At 43.4% G+C, this 24,743-nt stretch overlaps 1 protein-coding gene across 1 annotated transcript in view; it reads left to right on the top strand.

The window, feature by feature from the left end:
• C10H1orf21 (chromosome 10 C1orf21 homolog) overlaps positions 1–24,743 on the top strand; it is a 129,806-nt gene that overhangs the window by 44,550 nt on the left and 60,513 nt on the right. The window contains exon 2 of the mRNA XM_059822156.1: positions 5,567–5,772. Coding sequence (XP_059678139.1) covers positions 5,679–5,772 — 94 coding nt within the window. The 5' untranslated portion in view covers positions 5,567–5,678. The remainder of the gene's footprint in view (positions 1–5,566; positions 5,773–24,743) is intronic.

Here is a 24,743-nt window from a genome sequence, read left to right as displayed (position 1 = left end):
AGAGTGTTTGCAACTCTCATTCTGCTGTAACTTTGCCTTGTTCATTTAGCAAGTCGGTGGGTTAATTTCCAATATAACTATGCTATTCACCAGCAATGCTGGTTCAAATAATTTGAAGAAGGAGAAAGAGAGCTTACATGATTTTTTTTTTTAAATTTTTTTCCTCACCTCCTTTAGGCTATTGGTGCACTTCAAAGGCAAAAGTTCCATCTTTTTGGCTCAAAATTGCCTTTTGGCAGTTGAAAAAACAACCCCAAAGCCATCTTTTGTGGTGGAAGGTAGCTGAGGAGGAGGGATATCACAGTGCGGGGCTCCCAGGTGCTACCTTCCAATGACCCTCATGGAGGGCAAATTCAGAAGATACTACTTCTTTTGGGAAAAAAAATAAAATGGAAGTCAAACAGGCCTATTTCTTATAGGAAATAAGTATAATTAAGCCCTAGGTTAATTCCTTGGGTTCTGCCTGGACTAGGTTGTATTATAGGAAAAGCCAGTGTGGCTTTTCTTTGTAGCTTAGGGTTTTCTCATGGTTGCATGAAGCTCATTGCTTTGATCTCTTGAGCTTTGTGAAATTTTAACCTGATTTCCTGTGTGGTCAACACAGAAGGAAACTTTTAAATGTATCTGTAGCCTGAAGAAAATGAAAGGTTGGTTATCTCAATGCAATAAAGATGAAAACAAATACACCTGTGGTAACAGAAGAATTAACATGCATTTGTTGTAAAACACTGGAGATCCTCCGTTAGCTATTAAGTGTTTGGCTTTCAGCTGTGGAAGCCAAATGTGTTTTGTCAAGGATGCAGCCTTGACCGTCAGAAATAAGAGGTGAAGGGATGATGCGTGGATTAATGAAGTCTTGAAAGAGGTGGTAAAAGAAAAAGCACAATATAGACATGCCTCAAAAAAAAAAAAAAATTGCTTAAGGTTTCCAACGGCAATTTCTATTCTAAGAATGGAGCTCCCCTTTTTTTAGCTCAGAAGAAACTTGGGGTACAAAGTACAGCATCTGAGAGTGTCTGTAGTCTTCTCTTGACCCGCACATAAGATGTTAATCTTAAACCTGCCGCATTTAATTTGGGGGTGGTGTAGACACTTTTGATCTGCCTGAGAGATTTTTTTCTCACTAGCGTTTTGCAGATTGGAGCTTGTAAATTGCCTCTCAAATCTTGATAATTAGTGATGGTGGGTGGCGAACATGAACGGCAAATGGTTTGAGGTCTTCTTATTCTTTTTATTTTTGGCTTCTAAAAATCTGTATGCCCCCCAAAAACGCTCAGGAAGACAAAAGGGAAAATTATGTTTGCGGAAAAGTGGGGGAGGAGGTGGAAGGGATGCGTTAGTCTGCTGCCATTCGAAGTACTGCGTTTCACATCCCCAAAACCCTCTGCAGGCATCCCACTGAAGGAGGACCAGCACCTCATTTCTGAGTGATACCCGAACCTCGTCGCCGCGGGCTGCGATACTCGGGCAAGAGAGGTTTCCCCGAGGCTGGGGGCAGCGTAAGACGGGGGAGCGTCACGGTGTTGTGTATCTCAGCCTGCGTCTCTTGTAAAATGAATGCTGCTTTTCTCTCACTTTCTTTTTTGTTTGGGGTTGTTTGGTTTTGTTTTTTTTGGTTTTAAACCCTCTGCTGATCCTGGCTTGTGTTAGTTATCCCTCTCACAGTGTTATCTGTCTCGCTGTTTACAGCAGTCCAAGAAATGTGCCTGGAAATGTGTCTTGGACTTACCTTGGAGGGCATTTTGCAGTAGCTTTCTCGGCTCAATTTATTGGCACCAGGAGGAATTGTCTCCAGAATCCAAGTATTAGTTGTATAGTATTTTCAGCTACTGCTGTGATTACTGTTCTTTAATGTAAAAGGTAAAACTTCCACTTCTTGTATTCCCGTTTGTTTCCTTTAATCACAGCGTGCCTTTGAACGTGACCGTATTTTTAGTAAGGTTTATGTGTGCTGCCAAGATACTGCAGGAGAGGTTTGACTGTGAGTATTTTTTTTTCTTCCCTCCCCCAAAGCTTTATCCTTCTGCATTCATGTTCTGCGTCTCTTTGGTCCCGATGGCTTCTACAGCTCGCCGGTCCTGGGTGATGGTACCATCACCCTCCCGGGTACTGATCAATGATTAAGTATTTTGCAATTTGTTTCGCTGCGTGTTGGCTGTCTATAAGGCTTCCCAAAAAATCCCCTCCCCACTGCTATGTTATGAAATACATTTGGTTTTTATTCCTAAGCGGCTGTTTCCCTTTTGTAAATGGTCCCTGCTGAGAGACGGAAGAAGAAAGAGGAAAAAATAGTTGAATATGGCGACAGCATAATTCATTCAGCAGGTACTTCTGTGAGTGCAGTTCTGTGACAGAGGTGCTGGGTTTGCGGCATGCAGTGATTTCCCCCCACGTACAGCCTGTTAGCGGTCCCATCTACATACCTCCTTGTCTTTTCTGGGGTTACATCAGGTCCCCCCTTGCTCTTTGCCCCATAGCTGGCCACATCCTTTTCTCTGGGATAATGTAACTGGTTATATTTTAAATCAGAAATCAAAGTTACTGTTCTCAGGCTCTGCTCGCCTTGAGGCTCCTGCTTTTATTTGAAATCTGAAACAGGGACTCTGTGGTGAAAAACTTGATCATTTTTACCCCCTCATTTGTTTCAGCTGGTCTAGTAAAAGCTATTGTCTTTAAGCAAATTTGCATCCTCCAAGAAAATTAGTCCACATTTCATTTCCAGTCCAGTTAGCAGTTGCCCTTCCCAGTCTGCTATTTCTCCTCCATCTCCCACACCTCTGTGTGTCTTGACCTACCTCCTGAGCAAGCACAGTGTGGCTGATGCTTGAAATCCTTATGGATCCTCTTTTCCCACCCCAACAGCGAGACGAAGACCTGTTACCTTAATGCAGGCTGTCACGCTCTTTGGATGCACGTGAAGATGAATTGTCACTGCGTTGCAAAAACTTAAGAACAACTAATATAGTTTACGTAAAATGAGTTTATCAGTATTTACGACGCGAGGCAGCGTAATTAGGGTGGCCTGCTCTGGATATTGACTGCTTGGATGCGCAGGGAGGGATCTTGAGAGCGATTTTGTTTCTTAGCAGGGTTATAGCTTTGTCTATACAAGTGACAAGCAGATGGATTAAAACGGTTAGAAGAATAGCTTTGGCAGTTGCTTGAGGAAGCAGAAAGCTTCCCTAGCTTAATACTGACTTTTGCTGCAAAACCTAGGTTTTCTTTTTTTAAAAAAAAATCATGTAACCATATAGGGTTAAAAAAAATAGCTCAAGGGGGATCTGCTCGCTCCCTTCCACTCCCAGCATGAATGCCTGGTTTAAAATCCTGTGTTTTTGGGTGAGTAGCTAGCTGTGGCTAAGGGAGAAGAGAAGGATGGGGTAATTAGAAATTTGTGCTCAAGTGTGAGTATATAGCAGGAAGAAAAAAAGGAGAAAGCATGTGGGGGAATATACTGAACATAAAGAGAAATACACTACAGGTGTGACCGGGAGGTTTAGCTGCTTAGAACAGGGATTGAGCGCATATATATATATATATATGTTGTACGCTTTGAGTTTTAGTGGAGAAAAGCACTCTTCTGTGCAGAGCAAGATGGAAGTCTGTGAGTAGAAGTGCGAGGTGGTTCTGCATCCAGAGTCCTTCCCCTTGCATGGAAGAAGCCACTCATCAGGGAACCTGCGGCTGCAATAACAGAAGCGGAATCGCTCTCGACCCAGCTGGCCACGTCCTCGTTTCCGTGACTTTGGGGATGGGCAGGGAAATGCCTCCGAGGGCGGCTGCGGAGGCCCCGTAACTACGTCCTGATGTGTCACGGTGCTGCCTTGGCACGGGCAGGCGTGCTGTTTGTGCTGAGCGCAGAGGGAACTAAAACTCAAAAGATTTTCTTTGGTGTTATCCATTTCTGGTGGGATGGATACTGCTGTATTCTAGGTAAGAGTGCCCGACTGATGTTGTAGATAAAATTCTTGTTGGCATGAAGTAAAATGGGCCACATCCTTTTAAGTAAATACCCAGAAGTAATGAGTTAAGAAATTGTGTGTATGATCTTATGCTATAGCTGAACTAAACAACTCAGCAAAAAGGGGTGGTTCTCATTTTCCTCTAGCTCTTCTCCTCTTCCAAAAGGTTTGGCCGGTAGAAAGGCAAGCCATGTCATCTCACCCAACTTTGAAGGTGGTTTTGTTTGAGTGTGGAACCATTTGATCATTCAACAGTTTGTGGTTTTAATTATTTTTCTTAAAAAAATACAAAATATTGCAGCTATAAACTAGCTTTTTCTTCCCCCTTTTGTTTTATGTGGCATCTGGATTGTTCAGGGAGTGTTATTCCATCTTAAAATGGGGATAGTTGCCTTTCTGAGCGGTGGAGGTTTTATGGATCCACTAGAGTAATGATCATGTCGAAAAAAGATAATACAGCTGGCTATCGCCTTTCACATCTATTAACGTAAGATCTTTAATTGATTTAGAGCGGGTATTTTGTCTGAACGCTTGCAATTAGCAGCTCTTAATCACTAAAATGCTTTGTAAGAAATCTGGCTTCATGGGTAGATTGGTAAAAGGAACAGGAGGAGCAGATATTGCTGGTTTCTTACCTTCTTTCCAAAAAACCCCTGTGTTCTGTTGGGAAACATGTTTGTGTGCATGTTGCTTTCTTCAAGCCACTGGGGATGTTGCTCCACAGCCGGCTGAAGATGAGCCAGCAGTGTGCCCAGGTGGCCAAGAAGGCCAACGGCATCCTGGCCTGTATCAGAAATAGTGTGGGCAGCAGGAGTAGGGAGGTGATCCTGTCCCTGTACTTGGCGCTGGTGCGGCCGCACCTCGAATGCTGTGTTCAGTTTTGGGCCCCTCACTCCAAGAAGGACACTGAGGTGGTGGAGCGTGTCCAGAGAAGGGCGACGGAGCTGGTGAGGGGTCTGGAGCACAAGTCTGATGAGGAGCGGCTGAGGGAGCTGGGGTTGTTCAGTCTGGAGAAGAGGAGGCTGAGGGGAGACCTCTTCGCTCTCTACAACTACCTGAAAGGGGGTTGCAGAGAGGTGGGTGTTAGTGTCTTCTCCCAAGTGACAAGTGATAGGACAAGAGGAAATGGCCTCATGTTGTGCCAGGGGAGGTTCAGGCTGGATATTAGGAAAAATGTCTTTCCTGAGAGAGTGGTGAGACACTGGAATAAGCTGCCCAGGGAGGTGGTGGAGTCACCATCCCTGGAGGTGTTCAAAAACCATGTAGACGTGGCACTGTGGGACATGGTTTAGTGGGCATGGTGGGGTTGGGTTGATGGTTGGACTTGATGATCTTACAGGTCTTTTCCAACCTTAATGATTCTGTGATTAAAGAATAGGGATGGAGGAGACATTGAGTTCTTGTCCCAAGGCAGGATTGGTCTTCCTCTATCATGATCTGCCTATATCAGATGTTTATTGAATACGGTTTTAATGACCTAAGATGACTGAGACAGCCTGTGCTCTTGTACTTCTCTTCACAAACGCCATTATTTGTCTTCCTGAAGATCTACATTTAGAGGTTACCTTTTGTCAATATGTTTCTCTCTCTTTTGCCATCTTTAGGTAAAAGTGTCTTGACAACCACGTGGGAAGGTGGATTATTTTTCAAACAATGAGCGTGCGTCTCTAGACATGATTTGTGTTTCGGTCCAGCTGGAGCTGTCTGAATGAAGCTATGGGCTGTGCCTCCGCCAAGCATGTTTCTACTGTTCAAAACGAAGAGGAAACTCAGAAGGGGAAAAACTATCAGAACGGAGATGTGTTTGGTGGTAAGTGGTGCAGGATTTCATCTTTCTCCCAACATTGTGAATGTTCTGGAAGGTGTATTTGGGAGCCTTAACCCTTCACAAAATATAAAGGAAAATGCATGCTAAAATAAATCACGATGATAGTGCAGTTGGCCCCTCCAAGGGACAGTACCATGATGCCTGAAACACAGGTCGGGGTGAAATCCTTAGTGGAAAATTAACATTCTAAGTGATGTACAGTACTGCACTGTCTTTAACTCCATGACTGCTGGAATAGTTCAAAGATGATGAGTTGCACAACCCCCTCATATTTATATAGTGTCTCTGTTCTATATTTGTCATTAGGTACCAAGATAATTGACTCATTTCCTAAAAATAAAAATCTGTTCAGTAAGAAAAATAATTTCTCAATACTCTTGTCCTGTAAAGCCATAAAACATTAGTTCTGACATCCTATAGCAAACAGGATTTGAAGGTACAGTGAAACTAGAAATAACCTTCTGTGAGGGATTCATTGGTACTGGGAAGCTCTGAACGTGGGATGAAAACATCTGTTTCACTGTGTGGGAAGACTGGTCTATGATCCAGGTATTATCACAGACACTTGTGCATCGGGGGAGTTGAATAAGATAAAATGTATAGTCAGCTTCATAATTCTTTTTTTTTTTTTTCCCCCCTAAATTCTGTTAGTATAAACTAAGTTTTTTAGAGAATGTTCTAAACAAGAATTCTGTTTTTTAAATGTTAGGAATTATCTGGAAGACTGTTCAGAAATGAGATTTCTAGATCTGCCCAGCTACCTATCTGAAAGTCAAGTCAGCTGTGAATAAGCTAACTTGGTACTGTTATTCTTAAAATAGGTGCATTGCTACTGAGTGTGCCAAACTTCTCTTCTCTGGTGGTTTTTATAGCAATTGTTTGTGTAGAAGTGGGAATGACGCATCTAGCAGCAAAAAATATCTCCCTTTAATTTCAAAAGCAATGATATTTCACTTTTCAACCTTTCTGGGGGCTAGCTTGTTCCCAGCGGTGGATCCCAAAGTAAGAATAGCTAGAGGCGTAATCTGAAGAGCAAGTAGCTGTTCAGCAAACTTCAGGTCTAAACGATGGGTTATTTTCCTGCGTGTGCTCCTTCGCTAACCCGAGAGATGCCGGGTTTGGAATTGTGAGTTTGGTATGTTGCTTTATTTAAAACAGGCTTTAAGTGCTGTCACGAACAGAAAGCTCTATTAGTTTCTCAAAGGAATTTGCGTTTATATTTTAGCTGATACTTAGTGAGGGAGCAATTTTTGGCAATGTGTGTGCGTCAGCTTTTTTTTGGTTAACTGCATGCTGCGGGCCAAAGATCGTAACTAATGGTAGGAAACCTAAAGTAACTTCTGGAGGCAGAGGTTCAAGAAGACCAAAGGGATTTTAAAGGACTCCCACTTTATAGAGCTGGACTGGTGTCAGCAGTATCATTTAGGTATTCTGGGATCCATCTGAGGGCTCTCAATCATGCCCTATTTTACAGAAACCTATCAATATCAGGGACACTGCCTGCTGTTAACCATTTTCTGGCACATATTTTAGTTTAAGTACGCAGTTTGTTGTTGCTAAAGATCCAGTTCAATGACTGATCCTTTTTTAGCGAAGAGTTGGAGTCTGACTTAAGTGATTTGTTGAATGGTAACCAGAATGAGCACAAAAGCCATGTTCTTCCCTTGCTGCTGAGGGACAGCCTCCAGATCAGGAATTGGGTGTATGAGAAATGCGAGCTGGAGTGTACCTGGCTTTACTGCTGTCCTTTGGGGAGTTATAAATGATCAAGAGGATGCTTAGATGCCCAGAAGCACGTGGCTTCGTGCTTCACATGTCCAGTGCCTTGCATAGTTCCTTGACACAATTTTTCCAATATAAAATAGAGAGGCAAGAAAAATACACCTTAACATCATATTTATTGTCCTTCTTAACAATCTTCTGGACTTGCCAAATGCCTAGAGCTCTTTCACAGGAGACTGAACACTGTTCTTGCTCCCCCTTCTTTCACATTGGAAATCGTAGTGGCAATTGCATTGTTTGTTATGAGTTAGATCTGAAAGCTTAGAGTATTCTGCCCACTTCATTTTCTATTCAACTTTCAAGTTGTTAGTCCCAAATTAATTCCATGTAACGTATTCTGGAGAGTTATTCCTTAAGTCATCAAGGATGAAGTCAGTCCGGTGTCAGAGGGCTGTCATCATCAACTCCAGCAAGGAGAGGGTGTAGTCATGCTACATCTGAACAGACAATCTCAGCTAGGATGACATATCTTAGAATAAGTTCCCAGGGATACAAGAGGATCCACAGAGTCAACAAAGGTTAAAAAGCACTGCTGCACTTCCATCATGTCTTTCCCCATCCAGTTCCAGGTACCAAGAGCTGCTGCATGGTTCCTGGCTTATTGCTGGGAAGGGACAGAAGTGTCTCATCCAGCCAGTGGCCAAGAGCAGAGTATCTCTGCAGCCTGTCAGGATCGAAAATTAACTGCAGAATGACTAGGCAGAGCAAGACCAGGGTGAGTGGCGGGGAAATCAGATGGTTCATGAGGAGCGAGAAGGTAATGGAAAGAGAATTAGAGGCAATCGGTAAGAGGTTTTGGGGAAGGAGGCAGCAAAGGAAAAGAAACAGATGACAAGTGGGGTTGGAAGGTGGCTGATGTAGCGATAGCATTGATAACATCCTGCAAGTATTAGTATCCATAAATGATGATGTTCATAGATGATGAACACTTGCAGTGTTCACATCTGGGGACTAATCTGACGTAAGGGGACTAATCTGACGTAAGGGGACTAATCTGACGTAAAGCACCTATGCAGAACTAGCAGGTACGAGCTTCGTAGTTGTGGTAGCCCAGATTGCCTCAGATGTTTCACAAGTGGAGAAAATCCTGGAGGACTTGGAACAGCAATGACAGAATTAAAGGAAAACACCTCAGTGCTGGTGCTGCCTTCCCGGGGCAGCTGGGGTGATCTGAAAGACGTGGCTTACAGTATATTGCCCCTCGCTGTTTGCCTAACACCTGAGATGAAAACGGTACTCCTCTTTCTTCCTTGAACATCATGCCCCAGCAAGCTGCAGGCAGAAAGAGTCAACAGTAAGGATTGTACTTTCCATCTTGCTTTTGTGTTAAATAGGTCATTTCGAGTGAGGGGAGGTATGAAAAGACTTTATTTTGTTCTAGCCAGTTTTGCTCTTACCTTTGCCTTAGGCTGCTGGGTTTTTTTGCCACTTAAGGATTTTTGTGGCGTGTGGTTGAAAGCATTAGCCACAGAGCTGAAGAACCTTTCGCTTTCCAACATACCACCCTTTTTCCACAAATAAGTGCAGTTGTTCGTGTGATTTTTCTGTGAGCTCCATCTTCTCTGGTGCTCAAGAGCTTTCCTGTTTTGCTCCACTGCTATAATTGCAGCTCCACAAGTAGCAAGTGGAGCTACCGAGGAATGAACTAGATGGTCATCATTACCATTGCACTTGTTTTCCAGCTGGGCAATAAGATCTACCAGTGCCAGCCTACAGTGATACAGAGCCAGTGGCTACACTATACCATATCTGTTGTTAAGGCTGAATAATGATGGAAGTTTCAGAGGGCAGAGAAGCGGGTTAGTCATAGGCTGGAGTTCTAATATTCCCTCTTGTAACTGATGGAAAAGAGCTGTAACTATAATGAGAGTGCTGGGGGAGGAGAGGAGGGCTGTCTGGTTGTAGTTAAACTTGGATTCTTGCTGTGAAAGAGGTCTGCTGTACATGCAGTCCAACAATCCTTAGTTGTCTGGACTGAAGAAGACATCGAGGTGGTCTCAGAACTGTGTAAAGCTGGTGAGGGGTCTGGTCTGGAGCACAAGTCTGATGAGGAGCGGCTGAGGGAGCTGGGGTTGTTCAGTCTGGAGAAGAGGAGGCTGAGGGGAGACCTCATCGCTCTCTACAACTGCCTGAAAGGGGGTTGTGGTGAGATGGGTGGTGGTCTCTCCTTCCAAGTAACAAGCAATAAGATGAGAGGAAATGGCCTCAAGTTGCGCCAGGGGAGGTTCAGGCTGGATATTAGGAAAAATGTCTTTCCTGAGAGAGTGGTGAGACACTGGAATAAGCTGCCCAGGGAAGTGGTGGAGTCACCATCACTGGAGGTGTTCAAGGAACGTGTGGACGTGGCACTGTGGGACATGCTTTAGTGGGCATGGTGGTGTTGGGTTGATGGTTGGACTTGATGGTCTTACAAGTCTTTTCCAACCTTAATGATTCTGTGATTCTCATTTGGGTTAAGCTCATGGTACAGGACCTCATGAGTAAAGGAAGGATGGAAGGGACCTAAGTAATTCCTGTGCAGCTCCTTGCTCTCTGTGCCTTGCATTCTCCCTTCACGTTGCAGAAGTTGCCAGAACAGCATCATTATCGCATTGCCAACTTTGACTTCCTTTGCTCTGAACACCCTTCTAGTCCTTCAGCACTTTTTCCTCTTCCTTTCAGGGGGGAAGCAGGCAAAGAAGCCGTGCAGGAGTTAGGAGCACCAACGGGCTGCAGCTTTGCCCTCTGCCTTTTTGTTGTCGCTCAGCTTGCATGCCATGAGCCTTGTACTTGTTTTGCAACCCTCCCTCCAAGCCCTCGGAAGGTGGCCTGTCTAGAAGACCATTTAACATTTCCAAAGCTTTCTTCAGGGGTTGTGATGTTTGTCTTTGGGTTTAGCCATCCTTTTTAGAAAACAGGGAGATAATTTCCAGGTATACAGTGTTTGGATATTTTTTTTCTAATCTTTCTAATTTCTAATCTAATCAGTACTTTTTGCTCAACTATAGATGTCACTTTGAATTCAGAAACTATCTTCTGAACTGCTCAGAGTGGTGCAGTTCTGCTTCTGTTCTTCCTCAGAGCCTCTAGATGCTTTTTCCTTCTTGCCTGGTGGTGGTTGGTTGAAGCAAAGTCTACTGATTATTTGAGAGATCATCGCTTCTGTGAGGATTTTTTTTTTTTTTTTTTACTTTTAAAAGTCACTGCAGGTTAAGATTGTGCTCCAGTACCTTATTTCCTCCCCAGATTTTAACTTTTTTTTCAGTTGAGCAGACGCATTGAGCCAAGTGTTCACTGTAAATTGGAAACTCTAGTGTTTAAAACTGAGAAACCCACCATGAAACCCATGCATTCTGTAAGAACAAATTCTAGTTCACTGAAAACAAAACATAAAAATTTCCATCTTATCTCAAAGTGTAGAAGACACGCTGCATTTTGCTGTAATATATATTTAAATAATTGAGTTAGCAGGCCTATCAAAGGAGATGTTCTAGAGAAGATTGAATATAATATGATTATTATGTCTTGTTGGTCTCTAATGACTTTAAAATCCCTCTAATAAGGATAGTAATAATAAATCTTCATTTATTCATCATTCCACTTCAAAGCTGATTTCCAGGGCAATACATAAGAACTATAACAATGTAAATACCAATGAAGAACAAAATGCCATGTTAGAGCCTTGAGCGTTGTTGATTTCAGCATATGTTTTAGTAATATAACGTCTCTTGTAGATGAATTTTATTCATGCCTTTTTAAAAAAATCATAGGATGTTCATTTGGGGAGGAGGTTATTGACATAATTTTTTGTGTAAGAAAATAACTGGTAATGTGATTTGTTGTGGGGGAAAAAAAAAAACATTTTAGAATCTGTTTATTAATCTGCGAGTCTTATCCAGATGTTTATATGGAGCTCTTGGGTGCTTTGCAAAAGTGAGAGTAAACATGGCAGGTAAGAGTCTTCTGCCAAATTGGGAATATCCGTGCTGCAATTGCCGGATAGGATTTCTGTTATTAACAACAAACCAGTCTCAATAAAGCTGAACGCAAAGCACGATAGTTTATAAACCAATTTAGCTCAGAGCAGCTGGGAGAATGCTAGAAAAGGAAGTCTTTAGCACTGAGGTATCATAATGAGATTGAAAAACTGATTGTTGCACATAGTATCTGATTGCTTCACAAGCTCTAGTGGAGTCATCTTCACAACTTTCCCGGTTTGTATTACAGACCCACCCTTGTTTTAGAGATGGACAGCATGGAGAAGATGTGTGAGGGACCTGATGTCAGATCACTTTGCTCTGCTCTGCTCTTCCTCGCTTGTTTTTTTTCAACAGCTTTCTCCTGTGTTGATACTTCTTCCCAAATCTTTAGAAAATGCCGTAGTTCAAAATCCAAGCAGGAAAGTTAGAGTATCTAACTACGGCAAGTATTGACCTGTTCTGTGTGGTGGCAGTCGGTCTGCGGTGTTGGGAAAGCAGCAACCAGTCTCACAGAGAGGACTCCTTTTTCTCACCAAATCGAAGAGTTCAGCTTAGCCACCCGAAACAAATACACTGCTCTGTGGCACCCATAACTGAACTGGGAGGTGGTAGCTTTACTTGGCTGCTTGTTCACCAATACCACTATTTAAAACCCAAAATCTTTATCAACTCGTCGTGAGTTTTCTCATGTTGGTGTTTTCTTTCTTCCTGTATGTTTTATGGCTTTGTCTCACTTCCACTAATCCCTGCCTTGTGACAGTCAATTATTTCCTTCCCGGTGTCTCCCGTGCCTCATCCATGTGGGTATCTCAGTCCGCTGCCCAAGACAGCAGAGCTCTGACTTATTTTTGACGTATGCCACATGCATTTGAAGTAAGTGCCAAAAGATGCTAAAATAATTGAAACTTTTAAAACATGCCCACTGTATACAGGAAGAGAATAGCAAGGGGGGGTTGGGACTATGACTTACCTTCCCTAATTATGCATCATCATCTCCAAAAATATTGTGCCCAAACCTTTGTAGAGATTAGTCTGTCTTGAAGGCTCTTTCCTTAATAGGCAGGCTTAGAAGTGTCATCTTATTCAAAACTTCAGTCTTAGGTTGTTGCTCAGAACACTTCAAAATATCTGTGGGCCTGGCAAGACTCTTCAGATGTCCTTAATTAATATGAGAGAACTTCCTAAACCTGCCTTGTTCCTGTGCCCACAATTCTGCAGATCGTCTTCTGGCCGTTTGGAGTTCTGAAGCTGGGAAGTTTTCAGATAAGATTTGAAGTGGGGAAAATACATTAGAAGTGTTTTCAGTGAATAACACCTTGCTGTTGCCTCTCCCTTTCCCTCAACTGTCAGAAAAAAACCCGCTAAAATTGAGAACGAGAAATTCTTTCTTCTGAAAGACAGCATGGCCATCCTCACTGAACTGAAACTATCTGGAAAGCCGTAGCTTAAGGAATATAACTTCTGTCGTGTTGACTGTGAGTGCATGCCATGATCAGAAGGTCTTGCTGCACTAGGCTTCGCACAAACACACAGCTCACTTTGCCTGGCAGCGTTTATTTTATTGACTCTGTCGGTCAGCTGGTTAGCACTCAAACAGTAATTGCTCCAGCTCATTTGGCTGTCTGCAATGTCAGATCTTACTCATTTTAGGGACAGTAGTGATTATGCATGAGGGGACCAGCACCATGCAGTGTCCTAATACCATACTGGATATTTGGAGACAATAACCTTTTTTTAAAGACATTTTCAAACATGAACAAATATCTCTGGCACTTGTTCCATGCAGTGCTTAATCTGAACTCCATGGAAGTGAGTGGCGCGTAGGCACCCATTCTCCGAAAACCCCATCTCAGGGGGGGCAAAACTTTAAATATCACAGTGAGTTTCAAAGGAGGAGATTTTCATTGCTTAAATTCAAATTCCGGCTGAGCTCCTGACAGGGTAGCTTTCATGTTGTTCATGATTTCAGCAGCTCATGTTATAAAGTAGATCTTGCTTCAATGCTTGAAAGCTAAAGAAAAGCAGATGAGTGTATTGCAGCGTAGGGCTGAAGTGCATGAACATCTTCCAGGATTACACCGGACTCTGGGTTTCCTCACTTTTCTAATTCAGTTGAAATGATGTTTTTTTTAGTTTAACAATGTCTTTGTTTTTATCCACTCTGTTCCAACACAGTTTGGTGATAGCCTGCTTCTTATCTAAGTAAACATGGGTCAGTCCTAAACACATGTTTCAGGCAGTGAAAGAGAAGAATAGAACCAAAACCCACTTTGGCGTTATGTTCATGTGGGAGATGTAATAAAATTGCATTTGTTATCTAGGTTTATGATGTATTTGTGTAACTCTGAGAACACCCTTGGTAAGTCAATAATTTACTATTTTATTCCTATAAGGAAGCAGCAGGGTTTAAAAAAAAAAAATCAAAACAAAACCAAACCCTCCCCTCAGGTTTTGTCTAGTCGTGTATTTGTGATCAATGTGTGCAAAGAAAGTGTTTTCCATGTGAATTAAAACTGTGTTTTCACCTTTTGTGAACAGAAGTGGCTCACCTGTATAGCTTGCTTGGGAAAGGTGCTGCTTTTGCAGTGTAAGGAAGAAGCTGTTCTGGGCTATGGGTTGGCTCAGAGAGTAGCAGCAAAACAAGCTCTTCATCCCACTCCAGCAAGTAAATATATAGAGAGATATATAAAGAACATAAAAAGAGCCTTTTGTAGAAGGTGTAACGGGCCAGCATCTCTCCTGGAGCAGGAGCAGGGTTGCCTCATGAGGGAGGACGAGCTGGGAGCCAAGGGTGACCCCAGCACCCACAGTGCCCTCGCTATTGGGGTGCCATCCCATGGGGTCTAAACACAGGCCAGGGCTGGGTGCTGGTGGCAGGGTCCGTCAGCAGTCCCAGGCATGGCAATGAACCAGGTCCAGGGTCCATCCAGGGAGTGCAGCGAGGAACAGCAGGAGATAAGGCTTGAGACAGGGATGGGGATGAGCTAGAGCTTGCCCAAGGGCTTTGTTCAGGAGGGAAGCTACAGAATCACAGAATGACGGGGGTTGGAAGGGAGCTCGAGCTCATCCAGTCCAACCCCCCCCGCCAGAGCAGGGTCACCTAGAGCAGGAATGCGTCCAGGCGAGTTGTGAGTATCTCCAGAGAAGGAGACTCCACAACCTCTCTGGGCAGCTTGTTCCAGCGCTCTGCCACCCTCAAAGTAAAGAAGTTCCTCCTCATGTTTAGGTGGAACTTCCTATGACCAAGTTTGTGCCCGTTACCTCTCGTCCTGTCACTGGGCACCACTGAAAAAAGCCTGGCCCCATCCTCCTGGCCCCCACCCCGTCGGTGTTCATAAGCATATACCTACAATGTGGGGTTGAGGGTCCTCCAGGAGACGGGACCAGAGGCGGGACTGGAGGCAGACAGACCTGCTCCGGCAGGGACTGAAGGCCCAAGCCTCTGCCAAAACAGAGCTCCTGGATCCACGGGCAGAACGTGCAAGTGGGGCTTTTGTGCGGCTGGTCATGGCCTCTCAGTGCACTCAGGGCCCTGACAGCATCTGTCCATTGATCATGAGCTTTATGTAATGATTGTGATTGAACTAGCTCTCTCTTCTCCTACTCCTCCCCCTTTTGTTTTTACTTGCAAGTGGAGAAATGCTGGTCTGCTGGCCCTTGGGGATGCGATCCAAGTCAGTGGAAACGTTCCTGTAGGCTCCAAGACGATACCTTGCCACTTCTAACAAGATTGGTTTTCAGCATCTAGTTTCACTGATCCAGCAGTGAAGAAAACTAGTTCAGAAGTGATGATAGAGTAGCTCTTGGTGTTGGAAAATTGCCTAGTTGTAAAGCGCTTCAGTGAAGTCAAGCAACAATGGTTGAAGACGTTCCTTGGTCAGGTATAGTAATCCCTGCGCAACCCATCGCTAGTGGTAGTGGTGGGGTTCCCGCTCAGGGAGAATTAAAGAGCTTGTCCCCACCCTGCAGTGCTGCTGCGTTATGATGAGTAACTCCTGTTTTAATAGCACTCCGGAGTCTACCAGGACTGGGCATGACCGAGCTAGCAATTGAACATGGATAAAGACACGTCATACTTCCTTGTTGCTATCTTCGTATCTCACGCAGCAGTTGCCACCTCTTTCATACCATTGACCTTACAGCTATGGAAGCTTTTTAAGTCAAAGTACAAAGAAAGGAGAAGAAAACACTGACTCTTGGAAGCTGATCACATCTACCACCGGTGAGCAAGCCTGTGCTAGGGAGCAGATCGACTGAGCAGATGCACAGAAACAAATTGCTTGCTTTTGGGTGCTGGAGGAGTGTTCTCAGTCCTTGGCAGGCTGAGGTTTTGCATGGCTGTGCCCTCAGCTGCGTTGCAGGGCTGCTTTGGGGAGGCACTGCATTTATATCAATCGAGCGGCTGATTTACCAGAGAAAGCTTTCCCGTCCTTAGTCATGACTTCTGGCGGGAAGCAAAACCTGAGCAATAAAGAAAAATGGTGCATATTTGGAGTTGTGTCTCCTATTATTTCAGTTCTTTCCTTCGGAAAAAAATCAGCAAGACTCTAAATGAGATTACTTTCCCAAACAGATAGCAGATCTTTGCCATATAAATGTTGCTGATGTTTTTCTACCTGTAAGCAGATAACAATGGACTGTGTTTAACAAAACAAGTTCTTATTTTTTGTTGCTGCTTTTTGAGATTGTTGTATCACATGGCTGATCTGATATAGTAGTGTATGGCCCTTAGCTTAAAAAATAATCCCTGTAATTTAAACCATGTTTGCTATCTAGCCAGAAGATGCAAAGTGTCCTTCTTCTTTTGCAGCCCTTTAACCTTAGTATATGGTTCGACATCAAACATTTAAGCATTTGCCTTAGCTTTGGAATGGTTGGAAATGTGTGCGGATAATTTTGCAATAGGAAAACTGAAGAAAGAGGGGGTGACTCCTACTTTATTTTTAGTGAAACCATAATTTTGTAAATTTTTCTCTCGCGTGGGAATGAATTTGAAATTGCTTGACACCTTAAAAAGAGCTGGAGTTGAAGCAGAGCGGGTCTCCATGAATTAACTAGATAGCCTTCAGATTCTATAGTTATCTTCTGGCAGTTAATTGTCTTGCAATGCTTACAACCCTTTGTCATGGTATTAAATGAGGGAATTATTCTGCGGTGGCATTTGACTTAATGTAAATGCACTGTATTTATACGGACCTTCACTGTTCATTATCTGCTTTGCAGCAATGCCCGGGTTTCCAGCCTGGTGCCCGCTGGGTTTGGCGTGAGACGCACGCAGTCAGACCCAGCACCTTTAGTGGGGATTTATAGTCTAAACAGAGAAGGTGAACCACGGTGGAGAAACAGTCGTTATCCTCATTTTGGGGGGAGAAATTAATCACAGGCAGGTCATAACTTCCCTGCTTCTTAGTTTGATATAAGTTTTCACCTTTTGCAGTCTGCACGCGGGTGTCACAGCACCCAAAGGAGATGTACTAGAGGATGGGGGGCTCTTGAGGGCACCCCCGAGTCTCTGCAAGCAGTTGATCTGTGGAGCAAGTTAACATAGTTTTATTCTTGGGAACGACCCTTCCCACAAGCTGTTTAGCTCCATAAAGATTATAGTCTAAGTTGAATACAAATAAAGTGCATGGGGTATGCATGTCACAATTGCATTAGTGTGCTATAAATAGGGACATACAGCTGCCTTTGGTATTTGCTAGTAAGAAGCCAGGATATATTTTCTGGCAGTCTTAGTGCTGCAGGAAATCCGTTTATTTTATGGTACAGACAAACTTTTTTTTTTTTTAAATCTTTTAAAGACAGAATCCTTGGTGTTCATTGCCTACCCATAGGTGCAAACGAGGAAAAATCATGGTAAGAATGCCGCATACTTTCAATTACCGAAGTGTTCCTTTTGTCATTTTCCAAGTGTTGTATTACTTGGCCACAAAGTAAAAAAAAAAAAAAAAAAAACACAACAAAATAACAAATGCAAAACGAAAAAAAACCCAAAACCCAAACCCACCAAGGACTGAAATTTGGCCAGGAAATCCTCAGTCTGGGGGATAATTCTCCGATTCCCCAGGTAAGCCGTGTGAAGCCGCATAGATGCGTATTCATTTCAGCGACACGAGGCTGTAATTTGATGGTAGGAATATCTACTGGTTGAAATACCTATTAAATACAAGGAAAAGATATTTGACCAGTAAGTATTTTTGTACCTTCCCATACACGGCCAAAGATGCCTTTACGTGTTAGTTGTGGTGAAACCTTGGTTTCTAAAACGCTGCCGAAATGCTTCGCTGTCCTATGTGCTCGTACTACAGCGAAACATCCGTTTGCTACCGTAGAAAGCATTTTTCCATTAGGTCTTTCTCCAAAATACTGAGACATCATGGATATTTGAAATAAATCCTGTAACCCTGCGGTCACATGTTGTCCTGGTCTGAAGCCCAAGGCTGACGGCGTTCTGTCTTGAGCTTGCACCAAAAAAAAAATTGGAAAAAATTGGAAAATTTGGAAATGTTAAGATTGCTGCCTCATGGGCTTGTAAAAAACAAAGCCTGGCTTCTGCTGAGCGGGTGTAATCGTGCCCTGCCACGCGCCTTTTCTTCTTATCTGTATGAGAGGGGCTCTGGCAAAAAGGATCAGGTTTAGGGTGCTCTTAAATTACATATTTCCTTTCTGCTTTTGTAACGGGAGCGCCGCAAGGGGCTCTTCAGGCGACAGAGGCGCGGAGCGCTTCGTGTTCTGCGCTACTGGGAAAGAGCATGAAGTCACCTTTGTTTCAGGATTTATGGTTTCAGGAATGATCTTGATTTATTCAAAGGGAAAAAAGGGGGTGTAGGTGTTTTTCATGGAAGTCTCCTAAATTGTATTAATGGGTGTATGTATTAAAATTACATACGTTTTATCCCCTGTATTTTGTCGTCAAGTATATATTGAATTTCTAACTGTAGGAACTGGGTGCATCTTGGGATCTTCTTAGGCTCGTCTAATATTAAAGTGCTCTAAGCACACATTTCTTATTTTGATTATTTTTTTTTAGCTATTATTAAAAACTGCCTTTTCTCACACATTGATATTTTTGCTTTCTTTTAAAAAGCGTTGCCCAGAGGGAAGCGGAGGAGACATGGAAAATCACTAGCTTTTAAAAATTTCTTTCTTTTCTTTTCCTCCCAGTCGTCTTTGCACTTCCAGCATATCCTAAATGTGCGTCTACATGTATTATTTGCACGGAGCGGCTTTGATGTGGTTGCAAGACAGCAGGCAGCGAACAGGGATGAGTACTTCTAGTCTTATAAGCAGGTTATGTTCGTGATGACAGTAGGGACAAGGGAGATCGTTAACGATATGAGACGTCGTGGAAGAGCACTGACCACATGCTGGAGAGAACTGGGAGTTAATTTGTGGCTTGGCATATATGGTGAGATGTTAGAGACATCTCCTGTGACTGGACGGGGCTGTGAGCCAGGCAGTCCCTCGCTGTCCGGTGTCGCTCTGGTTCCGGGAATTTCTTAGGGTGTTCCCATCGTTACCGTTGATTTCTTGAACGATACGCCTCCGCCGGCGCTGTGTGGGTGGTAGGCGTTTGCTTTCAGGGCTTTAGATAAAGCTTTTGCAACATGGATGCTGCTCGGGGAAGTAGGCGTCTTTCAGAGATAACAAATTAACTCTGAACATTGTAACCAGAGTAAAATATTAATCTTTACGATAGGTTAATTTTGTAGCTCTTTGGATGGCCTGTAAGTAAAGTAATGTAATTAACTTTTGTATCTTTTGCATCTGGAAATGTGTGCTGTATTTTATAAATTAAGTTTTTGTTAGCCCCCCCCCTCCCCTCTTGGTTTACAGAAGTACTAGCAACGAGGATATATTTGTCCTCATCATGAATCTCCAGTGCATTACTGGTCCTGGATAATTATTCTGTCCCTTTCATAATGCAATTAATAAAAATGAAATAGCTGTTGATTTACAAATATTCTTTGAGGCACATGAGCAGTGAAAATTTGATAGACTAATATTAATGGAAGAAAGCTACTATGCCAGAAAGGATGTGAAAAACCATTTCAAGTCATACGTTGCAGGGCAACAATCTCGTTTAATAGTTGACTGATTGAGAATGGCTTTACTTCTTAAGTAGTCGGAATCAGCTTTTTTATTGACATGGGTAATGAAGACACCTTGTCATGTATTTACAATAATAGAAAATGTGTAATTTTGGGGGTGTGTACTGGTAATGACTCATTTTTTCCAGGGAACTCTTGGGGCGGGTCAGTTCAGGACAGTTTTTTGGTGTTTAGAGCAATTGGTTGATAATGTTAGCGGGGCTGTAAGGAGCAGGACCTCCATCGTTGTACAAGGGATGCTCACAGTAATGGTTAACTCATGTTTTTTTCTGGAATCTGAGGAGTCCTTGACAGGTTCTGTGCTAAAATGATAAATGTTTTGCAATGGAGTACATAGATGGATGCTGGCTGGGGGAGAGTCAGCAGAGACCGGGGGTTTTGCTAATGATGTTGAAAAATCTGAAAAGAATTAAATATTTAGTGCTTGCTGGGTTTTTTTCCTTTCTAAGGGAGAATTTAAAAAAGGGGCAGTAAAATGGAGTTGAAGTAGCCTTTCTGACCTGGCCGCAGTGTGCTGTCTAGATTGGCAGAGGTGGCAACTTTTAAGTTGGTATCAAGATCATTTCCAAGATGCGGCGTGGAGAGGCGAGAGGGTGGCACCCGCCTCTCCTCCACGGCTGAGGAGGTCTCACCACCGCTGCCTACAAGCTTGCTAGGTTTTTGCCACCTAGTTGGATCATAGGAGAATCTTTGGCCCTTCTTGTGTTGTGGTTTATGTTACATTTGCAGGTTTGCTCCCCAAGCCCTTCCTCCTCTCTCATCTCCCTTCCACACCAAGGAGGCGGTGAAACCAATTCTTCAAGCTTTGATTTGCAGTTTCCGAGCGGCACAGAGTGTTTTCTTCAGGGCAGGGTCACACAATTTTGTTTAAAAATAAGTTTGTGGTGGTTAAATATAAGAAGTGATTGAAAATGCTGAACTTCCAGCTCCTTCAAGACGCTGCAAGGGCTGCGCGGAGCCGACCCTGTGCCGCTCCCCTGTCGTGGCGTGGGGATGTAGGGGCAGGATGGTGCAACCTCGATCCAAAAACCTACCTGGTGGTTTGGTACAAACAGCAATATTTTCAAGGCACAGACCCTTTGTTTTCCTCCTGTCCTTCCTTTAATTAATCTCTCTGCTTCTTGTTTCCTCTCCTGCTTTCATTTCTCAATTTGATCTGTTTTAGTGGGCTAGATAATTGCATTTACTGAGTATCCTTCCTGCTGAGCACCGTGGCAGTAATCTCCTCCACCTGAGAAATGGTTTCCTTTGAACAACCTGGTGTCTGGCTCAAAGTTATGTGTTAATTAAATGCAAAAAAAAAAAAAAAAAAAAAGAGTGTGTATGTATATCTATGAGTTATATAGTTTCAGCAAGCAAAAATCTGGGTAGCTGAAAGACCGTTATGAGTGCACACCACCAGCACTGGTTTTTGGCTTCTTAATTACAGACGAGTGCACAAAAGTCTTTAATTATATGATCACGTGGCTGTTTTTTCAATACCGTCTTATATACGGAGTTTCCTCAGATCGTAAATACAAATGGAAGTTTAAAATACCTGGAGATTGTGTAATTAAAGACGGTAGCACGCAAGTGAGGTGGAAATTGTGTCTTTAGCCATAACTGGATTTTAGAATGTTGAGGCTGTGTTTTTAAGAGTCTTTCTGAGGTAACGAAATGGCCTCTGAGGTTGTGGTGCATTTCCCCATGCTTGAACCAGCCGCTGGCAGCACGTACCTGACCAGAGGGATTTGTTGGTGGAGTTGGCCGGAGGGTGCCTGACCTTCTTGTCAGGGAGCTGATGGAGCAGAGCAGCAGCAGAGCGTTGCCTTCCTTCACGGGTTCCAAGGGGGCTTTAAGATTTCCGATCCTCCCCTTACCACCTGCACGCGCATCCACGAGCCCCCTTGTCCCCAAGAATTCTTTTTCAAGTGGTTTTGGGTACTCATTGTCTTCCATTTGTTCATGCGTCTTCCCGTATTTCTCTTCATGTAAAGATAATTAACCCCAAGGAGCACGGAGGAAGTCTGAGCTGGGGCAGGAAAGGCTTTAGGTTACACCCTGACCGGTGAACTGTCCTCCCACCTCGGTCTGTAGAGCCGGGGCTGGATGACCTGCACGCAGGGAAGCCGGTTGTGCAAACCGTGGTGAGTTGTCTTTTTTTTTTCCCACAGGGTGTTAATAGAGAAATTGCGTATGAAGCAGAAATCTCTATGGAAAAATTACTTCCCACAAAACATCTCTGTTGGTTGCGCGCCAATACGTATGCATTTCTTTTCCCCTGCCAAAGTATTTCTCCGACCTACCTACCACAAATGTAGACCTAGCAGATACACTGTAGTGGGCCTGTGCCCCTGGTGCAAGGTTAGTTCCTTTATGCATAATACGATAGAAAATTATACGTACAACTGTCATTTTCACAGTACTTAGACTATGTGACAGTCCAAATGTAGAGTGGCCTTGGGAACTTTTTGGCCGAGAAGAAACCGACTGGTAGAAGAAACCAAGTAATGGCTTCCTTGGTTCATCTATTGCGCACAGCGGTGTCTCTCTGCAAGTCTTGTACCAAATTCAAATATTAAACCTATAGAAACAAGGGAGCTAAATTATGGCTTCGTCATCATCTGCCACTATATTAGATCAGGGGGAAATGAAATCAGAAAACCCAAGATACCTAAAGTGAGGCATGTGACGGGCAGCGGCATCGCAGGCGTTGGAAGGGCCCCTTCTCCCGCAGGCAGAAGTCAGGCTGGGCCTTTTGTGTGAGAGGACAGAGATACCCAAAGGATCGAGAGCTGCAAGCGGCTTGCAGCACTGGGAACGCCTGACAGCATTAATGAAGGATGGGTTAATATGGCAATATGAGGTTTTATGCTTCTACAGCAACAAAGATCACGATGACATCCATTAAAATTAATGGAGCTGCGCTCCTGTCAAACCTGTCGGTCCCAGAGGAACCCTGTTGCAAGCTGTCATGATTTGGGCCTGGAGAAGGGGTAACCTGATAAAGTAGAAGGGAATTGCTACAATTTTTTGGTTTAGTTTCCAGTAGCCATCACCCTTGAGGGAGTTGGTGTTTCATAAAGCACCAGTTGTGACGTGGGGCTGTGGTGGCAACCGCTCGACTGCTTAGGAAAGAGCGACTCCTCTCTTGCCGAGCGTTAGGGCAAGTGTCCTTCCAATACTGCAGAAGTCCTCCGCGTAGGGTCTGGTTTTTGTTATACTGAATGTCTCAGCCTCCTTTTTTTCCCCCAAAAAACCAACCCCAGCAGTCACGCCTGCCTTGTGCAGAAGCATTAGTTAGCATTCCTAGTTAAGACGTATTAGGATTGTGTAGGAAGAAGAAAAAATACTTGAGGGTGGTCTTTCCAGCTGTGCGGCAATCTGTGTAGTACATTCAGATTTTTAAACAGCTTTTCTGTCAGATGATTTATGTTTTCTTGGCAGAATTGGGGTGTTATTTGTGCACCTGCACTCTGCTTAATATCTGGTGGTGTCCGCTGCCTCAGCTTCCAGCAGTGGCTGTGTTTTAGATTGGATTAAGGCACCGATAACTTCATTTTGGGAAATCTGAATAAGCATTTTCAGATAGTCCTTTGAGAAAAATAGGTTGTCTTACTTCCTACGCTATTTTTTCTATTTATCTCATGTTAGTAAAAACAACATGATCACAAAGATCAAGAAGTGCCTGGGGGTTGATAGCTCTGAGGGTTGATGACAGAGGAAGACGATGGGCTGCTCACCCCATGCTGGTTGATCTCTGATGAAATTTCACTCTCAACCCACGTCCAGGTGGATCGGAAATCCAACCCCGCAGCTGCGAATCTCAGCAATTAAGTAGGAATTGAAATAACCGTGTAGAATCAAAACAACCATGTAGATGCCGCTTTCTCAGAGTGCTTGAAGCTGGAGCTAAGAAGATTACTTAGGTATCCTCCCTTACCTAGTAGTTAGTTTGAGAAACATTGGTTTACAGGATTTTTGCAACTTCTTTCTCTAACTGTTGACTTTTTTTTTTGATCTTTGACATAGCTTCTGCTGGTAGCCGGGCAGTTGATACCCACATACAGTAACAGAGCTGGAATAATCTGAAGAGCTCATCTCATCCCTCTTGTGCTCCAAACCAGGATGGACTTCAGCCTGTGGCAGTCGAGGCTGATGACTTTTTAAAGACCTCTGATGATGGAAACTGCAACCATCCAAGCAATCTAATTCTACTCCCTGGCTGTCCTTGCAGTTCATGATTTTTCCTGATGTCTAGCCTGGCTCTTTCTAGAGTGTCCTACCAGCGTAGCTGTGGAGCTCCAAGTAGTCCTCTTTTGCAGTGGCACTGTAGATGATGTTTGGTGCGTTTTGTGTTTAGCATCTAAGTGGCTCACCTGCTGTTACGTGTTTCAGTTAAGTTGCATCAAAATCTCTTATGATTCTTAAAAAATATTTTTAGAAAGAGCAATTCAGTCCTTTATCTAAATATAGCTTTTAGCTTTCAAGTCTTTGAGAGAGGAGAGCGTGTGAATCTTTGATCCGTGGCATTTCTCATGATCACAGCAGTAGGAGTAGTCTCTGCACCTGGCAGAAAGAAGTGTGGTACAGAGAAATTTTTTAGACACAAAGCTTACATTTTACAGAATAGACATGTGTTTTATTACAGATGAAGGATAAAACTGGGCATGTCCTTCGATACAAAGGCAAGAGATATTGAAGAACAAATTTGAAGCAGAGGAAAATGAAGGTGTGGTTAGAAACTTTTTTCTTGGTGGTGTGACTGAAGTACCACTTACCTCCTGTCTGATACTTGATATGTCACTGAAAATAGAGAAGAGAGGCTCACCCATCATCCCTGTTGATGACAGCAGAGCCAAAGCTGTTCGTCCTTAAATGTCTGAAATGGGAATGCAATGTAAAGCAGCTTTTTCTTTTTTTTAACACTTCATGTTTAACAAAAGATCTCTCCAAAAGTCACAGTGAGTCCAGATATATTTGATGGAGTTATGCTTTTTGGTGGTGGTGGTGGTTTTTTTTTAACAGAGCCAGGAATAGCATCATTACTGATGTTGCTGTGGTAATGGCACTTGCAGCAATGTCTGGAAGTGCTGAAGAAATTTTTCTCATAGGAGCAACC

Source organism: Gavia stellata, chromosome 10 (genome assembly GCF_030936135.1).
Source record: "Gavia stellata isolate bGavSte3 chromosome 10, bGavSte3.hap2, whole genome shotgun sequence".
NCBI classification, from domain to species: domain Eukaryota; kingdom Metazoa; phylum Chordata; class Aves; order Gaviiformes; family Gaviidae; genus Gavia; species Gavia stellata.
Note: the sequence above shows the minus strand (reverse complement) of the source record. Positions and strands in the feature narration are given on the sequence as shown.